General features: G+C 40.0%; 1 protein-coding gene across 1 annotated transcript in view; it reads right to left on the bottom strand.

Moving 5' to 3' along the window:
- Positions 1 to 16,169, bottom strand: part of LOC106960083 (teneurin-3) — a gene marked incomplete at its 5' end in the record, with an annotated part of 104,795 nt that overhangs the window by 45,855 nt on the left and 42,771 nt on the right. The window contains 7 exons of the mRNA XM_015053003.1: positions 68 to 329; positions 2,371 to 2,490; positions 8,136 to 8,370; positions 8,872 to 9,018; positions 10,403 to 10,426; positions 12,536 to 12,556; positions 15,074 to 15,259. Coding sequence (XP_014908489.1) covers positions 68 to 329; positions 2,371 to 2,490; positions 8,136 to 8,370; positions 8,872 to 9,018; positions 10,403 to 10,426; positions 12,536 to 12,556; positions 15,074 to 15,259 — 995 coding nt within the window. The remainder of the gene's footprint in view (positions 1 to 67; positions 330 to 2,370; positions 2,491 to 8,135; positions 8,371 to 8,871; positions 9,019 to 10,402; positions 10,427 to 12,535; positions 12,557 to 15,073; positions 15,260 to 16,169) is intronic.

Here is a 16,169-nt window from a genome sequence, read left to right as displayed (position 1 = left end):
ATTTGAAATTGGCTATAAAAACAATGAGAGGTGATGCTTCTGAGTCACCTCGGCGCCGTCCGCTCACCTGGGTCTCAGGGATGATGGGGTTGTCCTCTGGGGACGTTTTGTAGAGGGTGGAAAGCGGCGAAGCCAGTATGTACGGGTTGGGCCTGACCAGGCCGGTCAGGTAGCAGCTGGGAATGTCGTTCTCTTCCCGCTTCATCACCACCGTGTCCATCACATGGAAGACGTTCCAGGGGAGCCACACAGTGCGCTGCAGCGTGGGGAACGGCGCTCGCTCATAACTCAGGGTCAGGCTGGCGCCGCCGTTCGCCAAGAGGTCAAACCTTCACAGGACAGAAATATGTGGAAAACACTGAATACTACTGAACTGTATCTATTGTAAACTAGCTCATAGTTTCAATGCACCATCTAAATGATTTAAAATCATTTACCATACAGATTATCACCTATTTGCAGTGCACAGACTTTTCTGTGGAAGATAAGCTGAAATTCTGTATCTTGGTGCGATGCTACCTGACATGCTAAAGGCTGCAAAGCAACCATTCATTTTCCTTGCCCCTGATTGGCTGCATCTTCGAGAGCAGAGATACAGAAGACTGTTGATGTTAGATTCTGCTGTAGTGACAAGATGGTTTCCACTCTGCATATTAAAGTATATTTGTTGCTTGAATTATTAAAATACTTATGATCGCCACTAAAATCACTGGCTATTTTAACAGTTCAAACACCAAATATACCATAAAATTCAATAATACAAAGACTGGAACCCAACTTACCCATTCTGTAGAAACTAAGATCTACACTCTTCCTTACAGCCAATCAGTGCATTATTTGCTAATAAGAGACATTTTATTTTCATAAATCCTTACTAGAGGTTTCTCCACATGTCTATAAACTGCTTATATTATAAATCAGTATTTTTCTAAGAGGCTGTATAATAAAGTTAGCTAATTTAAAGATTTTTTAGAATAATATTTTTTCTTCTAAAGTGAAGGATTTGTGAAATAAATAAAGTGAAACCTAAACACAGAATTTGGGTGAAAAAATCTTATTGGTTTGATTTCTGATGAGAGCTGTGGACAGAGAATCTTTTTTCCCAGACCACCAAAGCAGAGAAACTTTTTTCAAACAAGTCCCAACCATTCAGCCTCCATTTAACATTCTCATTCACTGAATCTAATTTATTACTTCTGTTCAACCAGGCATGGCGGTGGCAGGAACGTTATGGCTGAATTTGGTTTGGAGGGAGGGCGTTGGGGGGGCGGAGTCTGGGGAGTTTCCTCTGGTGAACTGGTGTTAATTAGCACGACGTTACTGAGGGAAAGTTACTGGTTTGGAAATGAAGGGCGAGTCTTTGAAGTGCTGCTCTATATAGTCGCTGAGCTTCACACCCAGGGGGTGCAGCATCTGTGTGGTGACATCGCATGCATTCTCATGCACAAAGACACACTTGCAGGTTTCAGTGCATATGCACTTCTCTCATGCACGCCACCCATACCCAGAGTGATACACACACACACACACACACACATACATACGTGCCAACAGCCAAGCTGTGCAGCTGACCTAAAACAGCTTCCTTCTCAAGCTCTCTCCTCTTTTGGGCAGTGGGGAGCTCACAGCTGCAAGAGGCCATGCTTTGATACTGCCCCTCCACCCCTCCCTTCTTAACACACTGAGCGGATCTGTTGGCTAACCAAGTGTGATTATCCCCTACCATTTATCACGCTTCTTGTCAGAGAGTTACAGGGCGGAATATCTGAAGAAATCAGCTAATCCTCAGCCATACGGGGACCCAGGGACCGCGATTCATAACAGCAGCTGTACAACTCCCTGCCACTCAAAAAGCCTTTTTGTTCCACACTGGCAACACATAAACATGGCCTTTATGCGTTGAATTGGAACCAAAAGTCTGGTTCATAATTTTGACAAACGGTCGTGGGTGTCAGCGCTCCTCCCTCAGCCTTCCTGTGAGATATGCAACATACGCTTTCCTTGTATGTGTTTGCTCTCCCATTATTAAGGACCTATCTGTGGTAATAGCAGGAGAAGGTCAGACAGTAATCCCATGTTTTACTACTCCGCGGGCAGATTGATTCTACCCTCGCTGATTCAATGCATTTTAAACAGCTCGCTTCAGAATGGCCTCCACCATGGTGGCATTTGCATGAGGAATTGTTCTAAGGCACAATGTGATGCTGTTGTTTAGGGAAGCTTTTTGCTCAACCACCAGGACACCTGTCCCACTGTTGGACGCCTTTTACTACAACGTGCAGCTCAACGAGAACCTCAGGAAAAGCATGACCTCTCCATTTCCTTACAAGCAGCACCTTTTGATGTTTGTGAAAACAGGGAATTGCTTACATGCCGTCCTGCCGTGTGATGGTGTAACCATAATGTGGGTAGTGCAGGAAAGACACGTTGACTCCAATCAGCGGCGTCCCGTCTCCCGTTAGGACCTGACCCCGGACGACTGATACCAAGCTGTGAAAGGAAACAAACAGAAACTGAGCTGAGCAAACAAGCGGCCGCTGCTTCACCACGGATCACAACAGCCACATGTTGGCCAGCGGCATGAAGAGAGAGGTATGATTCACTGACTGCTACCAACACACACACGTCAGCGGCTGCTAGACATGAAAAAGCTGCCATACAGTCACTGTGTTGGTTTATTGCTTTAAAAAGCCATAATTTATACAAATAAGAGCTTTTGTTAACATTTTGCGGTATCTTGCACTTCTATTGCAGCATTTATTATTCAAGAGAACGCAAAGAAAGAAGCCTAGTTATGTATGAGTAAGCCTCCTTTCCTGACAGGTTGCAGCATACAACACCATTACAGCTCCTAGGGATAGTCATCTCATTTATGGGGACATAACAGTGAATAAAAATTCAATGAGCACAAATGGAGTTCATTTACAGATTACATTTTTCTGATGTATATGAATAATTTCATAAGGGTGTTCTATATGTTACACACAGAGCCTTGCAGAAGTATTTACGTCTCTTGTTTACACTTTTTCTCAGTCTCAGCACAAACTTTAATGTTTTTGTTAAGGTTTTTTAGCAGTTAGGTAAAATATAAATGTGAACCTGGTTTTCAGGCTTTTAAACAAAAATCAACCAAATCCATCATGCATTTTTAAAGAGCTTTATTCAATAAGAAAACCGTCTCTTGCAGCAGCTACAGCTGGAAGGCTTTAACAAGTTTTGTACATCTACAAATAAAAATATTTGCTTATTCATGAAAAAATAGCTGAAGTTCAGTCAGACTGGATGGAGAGAGCCTCTGAAAATCATTGTTCAAGTCTTTTCACAGGTTCATTGGATTTACATATCTGTACTTTGACTGGGCCATTTTAACCTATGAATATGCTTTGATCTGAACCACTCCGCACAGTGGCTCTGTACGTTTGGTCTTTTTGTCCTGCTGGAACCTTTTTTTTCCAATCAAAAGCTCTTTGAAGTCTTTCCATCAATCAGATTCCTTGTCACTTCTGGAGAGGATACCCAAAGCATGATGCTGCCACCACCAGGTGTCATTATTAAGGTAAGTTCAGTGTCAGTTTTTTGGAGAGCATAATGCAAATGTGACCTTTCTAAATTGTTCTTGGATCAGGTACTGCCTGTTAGAACATTAATTTAATAAAACATAATGTGCAGTGGAGCGGAAATCCCATTTCCACTCTTTTGTAGAGCAAATTTGCCCCTGACACTGCAGGGCAACCGACCCCACACCTGTTTTTCTATGATGCTAGGACAGAACACAAAGAAAGCAAAGTCCAGATGACGGGACTCTGTTAGAGAATAGTGTGAATGTTTGGCTGTGTTGTTGGTTTGTGCAGTGAATCGGCTCTGCAACACGCTAAGGTAAAGGTTAATGATGCATCGGTCAATTGGCCAGTGATCAATATTGGCCAATTTCTTTCCTTGATCGGCTTTGACCATTGATCTGAAGGTCAAATACTGAAAAATCTGATTTTCTTTCCCCAGCTCATTAAATCAAAACAAAAAATTCCCACTATTTTCAGTTCATAAAAGCATCTTCAAACATGTTCTTTAATGGACTTTGTGTTTTTGACTTCAGTAAGTATTATATAAAGGTTACAGGCATGTGCTTTGATGTATCCAAAGAGATAATTTCTAAGGTGGAATTAAAACTGGTACCTCCGTCAGTAACATTTTTCCTCTTCTATTGCTAGAATTAAAACAGAATTTACAGAAACGTCTTTGTCATAATCCTTAGAAAGAAAAATTAAAATCGGTATGACAGACAGAGAAAACTTGAAAAGCCTGATTGGTGTTTCTCCAGTGAAGGTGAAACCTGAGATGTATAACAACCAAACAAGATTGGCAGTTAGATGCTCAGACGGCAATGCAACGTCTGTGTGGTTAATGAAAGCAAAAAATAGAGTCTGACAATGAATATTCTTATTGGTCCGATGCTGCAGAAGGAAAATGTTTCTCTGAATTGCATCTGAAAGAACGGTGACTTGCATGATTATTGAGAGAACCATGTTTGGTCTTAAAAAGCTCCTTTTTCCTGTGTCATACCAGAGATTCATGGCAGCAGGCTTTAAAAATATCAGTGGTAATACTCATGATGACATATATTACATCGACAAGAACAGTGTTACAAGCTCTTCGGCTCTGTTACAGATACACTCTTGATGTAAGAAGCCAAAATGCTTGTTGGCTGACGTGTCAAGAGTCACTTTATAGCAATTCAGAACAACGAAATACAACGCCGGAGGCAAAGTGTCGCAAAAGACAAAAACAACAAAGGTTCCTAAAAGGAAAAGCACTGCTGCAAAACAAAGGAGGATAACCAAGAAAAGGTTTAGAAAGGTGAACTCAGAAGTGAAGATGTGAAAAAAAGATGTAATTTATATTCAGAAAACACAAAATGTTCAGCCCTGAAAATGTCAAAATATGAAGGTTTCCTGTTTTGAAAGAAAAAAATGTCCTATTTTCAAATAAGCACAAGAGATTTCTCTAAAAAAACATTTTCAACGAGTACTTTTGCCAACATCCACACCCTGGGGTTGCTTTGTACAACCCACCTCCCACTGCTGACCAAACATGAATGCCTCTGGAGCAGATAGGGGGGTTAAATACTTCACTTCAGGACACCACAGTGGTAGTTAGTCTTCTGTATGGGAGGGCATTATTCATTCACCAGCCCCTCTCATATTATTCCTGCTGGTAAATGGATTTGCTTCTGGTCAAAACGCTTTCCACCAGCAGTTTCTTTTTTCCCCGCTTTCACCTGGAAAATAAAAACTCTGTATTTTTTTCCCTTTTTTATGCATTTGCTTTATAAATCACAGACGCAGAAGATTCATACATGATTTAAGCTCCTGGTATCCTTGACCATTTTTCAACATGACTGCGAGGCCTTGAGGTAGAACTTGTATAGCACTGATTCTCATTCCTAAATTCATGCTTGTGGGGTAATTTGTTAGGTCCGACCTGCATTTGAAGGTAAAACGGAGCCAGACATTGTAATATTTCTCCATCAACATTTACTCATTTGCCATATCAGAACTGCAGAGGGGAATTTTAAAGGCGTTCCTGCAGCATTTGTCATTGGTAAGTGAAAAGTGCTCATTTGGCCACTTAATCTGCAGGTCATTACATATATGAGACAGGAATGATCAACAGCATGAGCACCGCTGTCGTTTATTTGCTGGTTTTTTAAAAAAAGAAAAGAAAACAAAAAAAAAAGACTACTTAAGAGCTCCAGCAAAGGCTCCCTCTTTCTTCCCCGTGTCTCTATTAATCTTTGGAGAGGCAGACGGATGATGCGAGAACTGAAGCCCATAAACAAACGCAAAGCAACACCACCTGCTGAAACTCCAGAAATGAATCATAAAGTACATGCATTCTTATCTGTCACTGTCCCACACTGGCTGCAGAAAAACACCATCTGAAAACCCAGTGGGAGACTTGTGTGGGGACATGCGATACGGCTGGGGAACCATTGTGGAGGAGAAGGTTGGGACGGGGGGGGAGGGGGGGACTACACCACAACACATGTTTGTTCTCTCTGCTGTGCAAGAGACAAGTTTACTGCCGCGTTCTGAAACCAGACCGCACACTGGAACCGGCTCCCCTTCTGTCAGATCACACAACGGCTTCTTTTTGGAAGAAAATAGAAGGAGACGAATGACCTCTAAGTATTTCCAATTTCTCTTCTGTCCCACATCAAGCACTCTGTCGCCGCTGCCGAGGAAAGTCTTCTTTATTGCCATTGTTGCAGAGATTCAGATGCTTCTTTACGTAGCAAACTTCACTTCATGACAAGAACTGTTATCAAAAAGAGCTTTGAAACAAACACCACTAAGTTTTACTTTTAGCGTTAAGAGGCATTCATGCATAAAGTTGAGTTTTTCCACAGCAGTGATAATGTGGGGGGAAAAATATTTAATTGTCACATTTAGCAGCAAGCATGTTTGCAGAGCTACTAGAATTCAGTTTTTTACAATAAAGCTGACTTTGGAGAAAAGATAAAGAGAAAAATGAAATTTTTGAGAAATAGAGCTAATGCCACAGCCAGACATGAAATCGACAGTAAGCTCAAGACAATGAGGATGAGGATTACTGAGAACCCAGCTGAGGGGAATTGCCTCATTCTATATTTTCAGTAAAGCACACTATTTACATAAGGATTACTTTAAACTGTTGGATGAAATAATCCCAAAGCCTTCAGCACACAGTTGGTAATCATTTTCCTCTCCATCAGTTCCCCAAAAACTTGTTTCTGTGCAAATGTGAACGCAATAAGTTCCTGTTTAATTAAGAAAAAAAACCTGCTTCACACCTTGAACCACAAATTATATTTTTTTTATGTCCTTTACATCAAACATTTCAATCAATTCCTTTAACTTTGACAAACCTGACAGTGAAGGCCCAAATTCAAGGTGAATATAAATTTGCATGCATATAAAAGTGGTTCAAATTAAAATTGCATGTGTATAAAATACACAATAAATAAATGCTAGATAATTAAATAACCAATTAAATAGAAACTACGAAATTAATAAAAAGATATTTGAAAAAATAAATGAATAAATGGCTAGATAATAAAATTTAAAAATTAAGTAAATAGACTTGCATTTAACCAACAGTAAAATAGCCTTATTCAATAACTTATCTATTCAACATATTTAAGTAAGTAAGTAAATAAATAAATAAATAAATGTTTAAATGAGCAAATTACCTTGCACAAGCTGCAAGGTAATTTGAGACAAGCTGATAAAAACATGAATATAATTTCTTTTGTCCTTCTTGTAATATAAGCAACAAAAAACCTTAACTTTAGTTATGATTTATAAACTAAAGCAGAAAACTCGACACTGAAATGGAAACTGTGTCGATTTGCACACAATAAAGCCCACATGTGGACTTTTAATACATTTTTCATACAGAGATAACTAACGGAATAAGGTTCTGGCTGCGTTTGATGTTCTTTTGTTGGAGGAACAGTTTCAAGCGAGCAACGCCTTCTCACTAATATCAAAGATCGTTTCTTGTGTCTAAGAGTTGCAGCTTCAGATCTACAAATCTGTGATGGTTGCCCCACTGATGATAAAATATGTATATAAAGATTTCTAAAACTGTTATTTGGCACATTGCACACTGTTTTTTTCTTTTTAATGTATAAAATATTCTTGTTCACTTAAAGCAAGCAAAGGGTGTCCCAACCTTTAGCCCAGGGGGCCATAATTAAAGTGCTTGGGGGCAATGTTTATTAATAATGGGTTTTCCCCCCCATTTTTATCCAATAAACTAAACTATTTTAATGCAACAATAAAAGTAGCCTGACTCCAGTACCTGAATGAAGCCTGAGTTGGGTAACCAAACGTACGATAGTCTTGAGTCGTGTTTTTCTGCCATAAGGACTGTTTAAACAGAGAACAAGCTACTCCTGAGTTACTTGTCACTTCTGGCAGCTAAACTGCTGTAAACAAACTCGTCATCTTGACTCCAAAGACAAATACGTGTGACACTTGTGACGGTTCGACTGCACAACCGCAGGTGCCTTCCTCACACAGGTAATTAGACAGCAAACAGCCAGCGTGAGCCAAATAATTAAGCAGGTGTCGGTGGCGCGTAAAGCTGCTTACCTGCTGTTGAAAGGGTTATCTCCGGGTATCACATGGCTGCCACTGGGGCCAATCAGGAAGCTGACCCGGTCATAAAAACTTTTAGACGAGGGCTGGGCGGTGGCAGCGGCACCGGCGGCGGCACTCTGGCCCTGGCCGGCGACGGCGGCCGGGTCAGCAGAACCGCGACAGTAGGTCTGACCCTGGCAGGAGATCTGAGTGCAGCAGTCAGGATCCATGCAGTCAACAAGGCCATCTGAGAAAAAAACACCAAGTAGACAGAAGGGACAGGCAGAGTTGATGACCTGGAAAAATCTGGGCTGAAAACATCTGATGCTGCTCTGAGTGCTGATGACTTTTTAGATTAACTTCAAGTGAGAGCAGAGATGCTGACTTGACACAAAGTAAAATTTTTAAAGTATCCCTGAGGAATTGTGAAAGTTCTGGGGCTTGTAATCGGGCAAATAAGCGTCTCATTGGAAATCCAGCCTGTGGAGCATTTATACTATAATCTCAACCTCTCTTTCTAATTGATCTACTTTATATTTTAGAGCATGCTGCTGAACAATCTGCACTGCTGCTGCTGCATTTGCATATTCTTCTCACTGATGTTTTATGTAGGATTGATTTGTTTTGTTTGTTTTCTGTGTCACTAAGGAGCCGGATCAAAAGTCGTTTTCCTGTCTGGTGCAATAACGGTTCCCGGTTAAGTTCTTTCTTCTCAGACGATTTGTACTCTACGTTCGCTTCTTCCTACCTCCCTCGTTATCCTTGCCGTCGGAGCAGAGCGTCTCCGTGGCGACGTCGCAGCCGAGGCCTCTCCATCCGGACTGACAGATGCAGTGCCAGACGTTCTGATCCAGGACGCACCTCCCATTGTTGTTGCACAACCCGGGGCAGCCGTCTGTCAAAGCATCACGACCGAGCGGACGAGGGAGAGAAGGAGAGAGGAGAGGGAGGAGTGAGGAGACAAGAGCAGAAGAGGGCATGTGAGAGTGGAAACGGGGGAAGAAGAGGGGTAAAAATGATAGAAGACAGAAGTGAGTGAACATACAGAACGATACACCTCTGACGGGACTGGGGATGGGGGAGGGGGGGAGTGAGAAGTTACGGTCGTTTCACATGAGTCGAAGGGGCAACGACTGAGAAAAGTGAAATATAAAAGAGTAAAGAGGGTGAAATCTTTCACTTGCTGTTAGAATAATGGGAGTGAGAGAAAAACAGAGGTTTTTTAGATAGATTCCACCTGAATCAGGAGCATAACTATTATTAATAATGATAATATATTCTGGTTTATTTATTTAGAACTTCAATTATTGTCTGGTTTAAAAATGTACACAGAGTTCCTGCACATTTTTATATATAAAACTACTTTTCAAACATATCATCTATAATTATCTGAGCTGTTTTCAAATTCAAAACTTCTCTATGAATAGAATATAATTGTACAATGGATGGATGGATGGTTGATGGATGGATGGATGGATGGTTGGTTGATGGATGGAGAGATGGATGGATGGATGGAAGGATGGATGGAAGGATGGATGGATGGATGGTTGATGGATGGATGGATGGATGGATGGATGGATGGATGGATGGATGGATGGGTGGATGGATGGGTGGATATTTTTCTGGTTTGTTTCGTTAGTTTTATCCGGAGCTGTAACTTCCAGACTCTTCCTCTCGTCTCCAGACTGCGGAGGAACTCTGTGTATCGTTCAGATCGGAGAGGCTGGCAATCCTTCACTCCGGGTTCCATCGACTTTGCCTGCAAATAATTAGCAGGAGCGGCTCGCTGCAGATGTTGGAAACACTCATGTGAAGTAACAGCAACATCAAAGGGAGGAGGAAGTATATATGTAAATAGGGGGAAGTAGGAGAAGAAAAGGAAGGGGGGTCAAGAGTCTCCACATTTACAGAAAACAGTGCACTTGCTGCCAGATCGCATTCCTTCTAATGGAGGGTGAAGACAGGGAGCTGAAACATGACTAAACCACACCAGTTCTGGGCGTTTAATCTGGCAGACACAGGGAGTAACGACAGTGGTGGGGGGAGGGGGGTGGAGAGGGACGTACCGTGGAGTCTCGTGTGAGACTGGTTCAGACGGACAGGAGATGAGGGGACATATCGTGTGTGTGGGGGGGGGGGGGGGGGAGCAGGATCACAGCAGAAACATTATGATCGACTTGGACATAAAACAGGTGTATATACGCCGTGCTAGGAGAGACAGAGAGCAGGGAGGGATTGTTCATGACAATCTCCCTTGTGGGGGTAGTGGTTCAATTTACCTTTATATCCTATCTTGACTGCTCCTATTACACATCCGAGGAAAGGGAAACATTTGGAAAAGAAAATTACTTATCTCTGCGGTGGCAGTGTGCTAAGACTGGCAAACACATTTACTTAGAGTAAGTTGCAGAAGGAAAAAGTGTTAGCAGTGTCTGGAACACAGCTGCCTGCAAACGTAGCTTAAATATTTAGAGAAGAGGTCCTGCAGGTCGTTGTATTCACCGCCTTTTAGCTGGACTCTAAATTCAACTGGAATGTAAGTCAAAGTATTCATGACGATTGTTAATACAAAGCTTGAGTGTCAGCATACAGGTGCATCTCAACAAATTAGAATATTGTTGAAAACTTACTTCAAAAAAAATGTTTTTAAATGCATTCAGTTTTATTATACATATTTTAAACTTTTGTCAGAAATAAATAAAATAAAAATAAATAAAAACATTTTTATAATTATGGATTGCAGGTAATTAAAAAACTAACTTCAGTTTCTCAGAAAATTTGAGTATCACATAAGATAAATATGAAAACTCAAATTTTTAATTGAGGTAATTGCAGGACCTGAAATTAATTAATCACAAATAATCACATTTTAATGGAAAACCTCATATTAGCAAGATAAGCAACATTTTCAATTCAAAAAAAGCTTTTTGCTGATAAATTATTAATTCTCCTTTTTGCCCAAATTGTACACAATAATAATCTTTTCCAGCGTCCCATCAGATCGTTTCTGAAGCAAAAATTAACCCCCAGCGAGCCAAAGGAAGGAATTTTGTTGTCCGTTGCTGTTGGTTGTGCATCAGATATATGGATGTGACAGAAACACACAAGCACAAAGGATTCAGCTGGAACTGTCGTATGCAAAAAATAAAAAAAATAAAAAAAATAAATAAAACTATTATTTTGGACACAATTTTTAACAAGTTAAAATCTATACATATAATTAATCAAAATTAGCAAATTAAAAGCAAATTAAAATTAAACTAATTTACATTTTGGGCCATATCAAATCACAAATGTCCAGTTGTGGCTGAATATAATGATAAACCCATTAACACAATGTTAAAATATGAATAAATAATTGTATCTGTATTCAATGAGTAATTCTTAAAATTAAATAATATGGAATATTCTATTACTTTAATATAATTTGGCAGCATTTGATTGATAAATAATATTGAAGCATACAACCTTTATATTGAAGGTCATATTTATGTTCCATAAATTAAAACCTATGTGCCTTGAATCTGACACGAGATCTAACATACAAAAAAAAAGAATAAACTGCTGACTTGATGGTTGTCTGTCAACTGCTGAATCAACCGGATGTTAAGACATTGCTATGTCTAGTTTAATGCAAAGCTTAGAGGAGGGAAAACGTGTGGTAGAAGAACCACAACATTTAAATGATTCAAAAGTTTAGGAAAGATTCAAATACTCTTTTGGAATTCAAGAAAATATAATATTTCAATTACAAATCAAGGTAGAGAGCCACAGAATCAAAGCTGCTTCATGTCTAAATTGAAGTTTTCAGATTGACTAATGATTTCGGGAACCATGTAATCAGCGCTGCCGTCTACCAGGACATTTTGGAGCAGGTCATGCTTCCCTCTGCTGACAGACTTTATGGAGTTCCTCGTTTCATTCTCCAACAGGACTTGGCAGCTGCTCACACCGCCAAAAGTACAAATATCTCCCACAGCATCTAATTCATCCAAAAGCAGACCCGATCTAGTACTGAGTGCATGTACTGTACAGCACATGTCCATACGTTTCAATCGGCTGACATGTTATTCATTAAAAATCATGATTTATTCCTCTTGTGCAATATTGTATTTTCTCAGAAACTGAATTTTGTTTTTTTTTAATTAGATGTAAGACATAATTATCCAAATTAAAGGAAATAAACATTTAATTTAAAAATTTAAATAATCTACTTTAAATCACAATATAATTTATTGAGGATTACCTGTATGACTAGTGTTAATGAAAGAGAGGGAAGATGCAAGTTCACCAAATTTCTGCTTTAAAGTGTTTGCATTTTTAAGCAAAACATGGGTTCAGTTTGATAAGAAGCACAGAAAAAAATATTTATACAAAGATAAAAGTTTTGAACAAAGGGAAAGTCTTTTTACCTGAAACTCTGGAATCCAAGGCTACACGTGTAAGCCAAGACGGAGTCGGAAAGAGACAGAGAGGGAGGCAGACAGGCATAGAAACAGGGAATAAAGAAGAGAATGGATATAAGAAAGAGTTAGGCAAAGGAATGCAGAGGAAGAAACAAACAGAAAATCTATCGGAGAAATGGACAGAAGTAACAGCAGTTACAGTTACAGAAGTTTATTTCTAGCTTAGTGAAAGGAGTAAAAAACTTTTAAAATAAAGTTGGAGTGATTAATCACAATACTAAATGTCCTAATGGGTAAAAAGAGCCTTGATTTGTGAATATATTCCTGTTTAAAAAAAAACAACTTGGGTAAAACGAAGCCTTTGTTAACACTCTCCATCTGCTTTTTCTTATTTAAAACGTGCACAGTTTGTCTTTTCTTTGTTTTCGGACCTTCTGAATCAGTTTCATCCCAGTCTGCATCAAAACATTTCTCTGTCTGCTTGTCAGCATGTGTACGGCCTCAGCGTCCAATGTGAATGGATCAGGAAGCAGAGTTCTCTGCTTCTGTGCTTTGATTTATTTTTATTTTTTATTTATTTTTATTTCATCATCTTCACTTCAGTGATTTTACGCTGAGACAAATCAAAAACACCTTCGCAGCAAACCGCGATGCTGAGAAAGCAGTTGACAATAGGGTAAGCCTTGCATATAAAACAGGATCTAGATGCTTGTGAAAAAGAATGACCAAGGAAGTGCTCCATTCAGGCGCTGACCATGTAATGTGATTAAAAGGCGCTTTGTGCAAATGGCAGTTATTCAGAGTTTGAAAGACAAAATAAGCTCCCAGTTCCTTTAAGAAAAGGTAGCGCACTGCCTATTCATGGGAGTCCAAAGCATGGAGTTACTTTCCTGACGGGAGCCTCGAACAGAAGAAAAGAAAGAGAAAATGGATGAGGTGCAGAGGCGGCCCCCGAGGAGGGAAAGATTAATAAGATCAGGAATGTGACCCTTCCAACAACTCCCTCACTGCAATCTCCTCTCGCCTCAGAGGTGGACCCGGGCGGCAGAGAGGGGATTGCTTGAGAGAGAACCTGTAAATACGTAATTAGGACTCGAGAGTTTTGGAGGGTTGGATCTTTTTGTTTCGTGGCTAATGTGCTGCCATGGAGAGGCAGGAGGATGACACTTGGGAGAATGGTGTTTGAGGCTGGGTGTCAAGGTTTAACTACAGGACCTTTGGCAGAGGGGAAGATGTGGAGGAAGTCTGAAGTAAAGGTCAATAAGAAGTGGCATCTCAGAACTCATTATCCTCATTAATGCCAGGTGAAGCACTGCTATTTTGGAAAAAAACGATATTCCAAAGAGGCTTTCCAACGGTTTCGTGGCTCCCTTAATACCTGCCCTTGACTCACTAATACAGAAGACCCACTTCAGCAGTTTAAAAGGTGGAATATATTAATTTTTTATATAAATTACAAAGTTAATATGTGGTTCTTTTGAAGGGAGAATGTGTACAGCAGAAGAAAAAAAGAGCAACAGATGACAAAAAAAGAAAATAAATATTCAAAGATTTACCACATGAATATTCAAAATTTTCACAAAAACTGTTTTTCAGCAATCTGTTCTTCAAATGATTGAAATATTTCTGTTCACATCAGTTTCCTTATAACTCTTGCAGATGGAGGAAAATCTCAGCAGAGCAAACATTTCCATTCGGATCAGCAGGTCATTGCCTGTAGAAAACCAAAGATTTGCTACTTTTATGAACTGAATAAATAAAACTGCCTGGGTGAAGGTGAAGGTACAACCCAAAGCTGCTGAAGGAGAAATTAATAAAATCTAAACTTCAACAAGAACAGAGTAGCACGTTGTGTTCTGACTGAAGAGGTTTTTTAATGAGTGAAATGGCTCTTCTCCCAGGGTGCCTCTGCGTCAGGTGGAGGCACAAGCTTTAAACAATTATACATGAAATTTACAGCTAAATTAGATTTTACTGGCTAGTTGTTTAGTGAGTGAGGAGTTGGCACAGGTTAAGCATTTAAAGGTGAATAATGCTTCATTTATTCATTTTTACAGAACTGCATTCTCTAGACTGGTTTAATTTGAACTGGACTTATTGTAGCATGACATTGAAATTAAAATATTCTATATTAACTGCACACTCTTTAAATCCTGAATTAAAATAATTTGTAAAAAAAAAAATAGGAACCAGATTTCCCATGTTTGGGAACCAGTGCTTTAATGGTTTTCAGTAAGTTTGACAGACCGCCTCCTGGCTGCTCTGATAGTTTCAGTTTTCTGTAGAAACTGGACTCCAGCCAGCAGAGGTTGAGCTGTGCACCCTGAAAACATCACTAACACCTCCTGACTAGTTTGTGGTGGTTGTTAGGAGAGCGTGGGCAGCAACAGAAGTATAAAATGATCTAATGCCTCAAACCCTTTCTGAAAATACCAGCGTTCACACTCCAGCGTTGCCCTTTTATGCCTGCCAATAGATGAGCTCCCTCTGGGGCCTGGGTCTCTCTGGGAAGCGTGTGTAGGTGTGTGTGTCACCGTGGCTCACCGATGGTGCAGTGCTCGCCCGTCCAGCCCTGGTGGCAGTCACACTTGCCCTCCCGGCAGACTCCATGGTCGATGCAGCGTGGGTGACAGTCCCTCTGCTCACATTCTGGTCCCGTCCAGCCTTCCTCGCAGTGACACGCACCACCGATGCAGGAGCCGTGGGAACCGCAGTCCACCACACACACCTCTGTTGCAGAAACAAGAGAGCTGCTGAAACATGCATCTTCTGTTCTGTGAAAGCCCTCTACCCCCTTCTGCATCTGCCACTAAAAAACAAGTAAAAATCCCTCTCTGATGTTTGCTCAGAAGAGTTAAACTGGGCCAAAAAGTTCAACAGTAAACACAATTTGTTTGCAGAACTTCCTGTGTCATGGGGCTAAATGCTGCAACCACTGAAATGCCTGATTTAATGTGACCAGTAATTATTAGTTTGCTAGATTTTTATTGCAGTATTTTACATGAAAGACTTCAGATCCTGACTCTCTCAGGAACTTTTGATTTCAGAGGATTAGGCAAACATTTTTTCCTGTCGATATGAAAGTGCTGCAAACACATTCAGACACCTTGAACTTTTTCAAATTTATGTGAAAGGCCAACAAAAGAAGCTGCTATTATTAAGAGTAAATAAAAGCACATGTGGCTATTTTTTCAAACAGTTTATGAGAAACACAAATTTCTAACCACATAAGTATTCTATCCCCTTTATTCTGATACGCCTGAAGGAGGCCGAATGCAAATACATGTCACACTTTTAAGACTTATATTTGGTAAAACCCCATAGAACCATCTGTACATTTGTTTCCACTGAACAACTATGTGCAACTTTTTGTTGATTTAAAGTATAAAAATCCATGGAGCTTTGGATACTTATGTAAGCATCATCCCAAGTATGAGAAAAGTGATGCTTGCATATTCGAACTTGTAACTTAACAGCATCATGTTTGATCCAAAGAGTAAAAATGTTTGCCAAAAAATAAATTTCCATCAATTGACAGAGCCTGGAAACATCAAGACATCTCTGAAGCACATTGAAGCAAAATGAAAAGTGACTGTTTTACACAAATTGAATAAAATCTTAAACGTTAAATAGAAGCATA

The sequence above is a fragment of the Poecilia latipinna genome, unplaced genomic scaffold (genome assembly GCF_001443285.1).
Source record: "Poecilia latipinna isolate Pla-1442-1.1 unplaced genomic scaffold, P_latipinna-1.0 Scaffold1153, whole genome shotgun sequence".
NCBI lineage: Eukaryota > Metazoa > Chordata > Actinopteri > Cyprinodontiformes > Poeciliidae > Poecilia > Poecilia latipinna.
The sequence above is the reverse complement of the archived record's forward strand: the minus strand, read 5'-3'. Positions and strand labels throughout refer to the sequence as shown.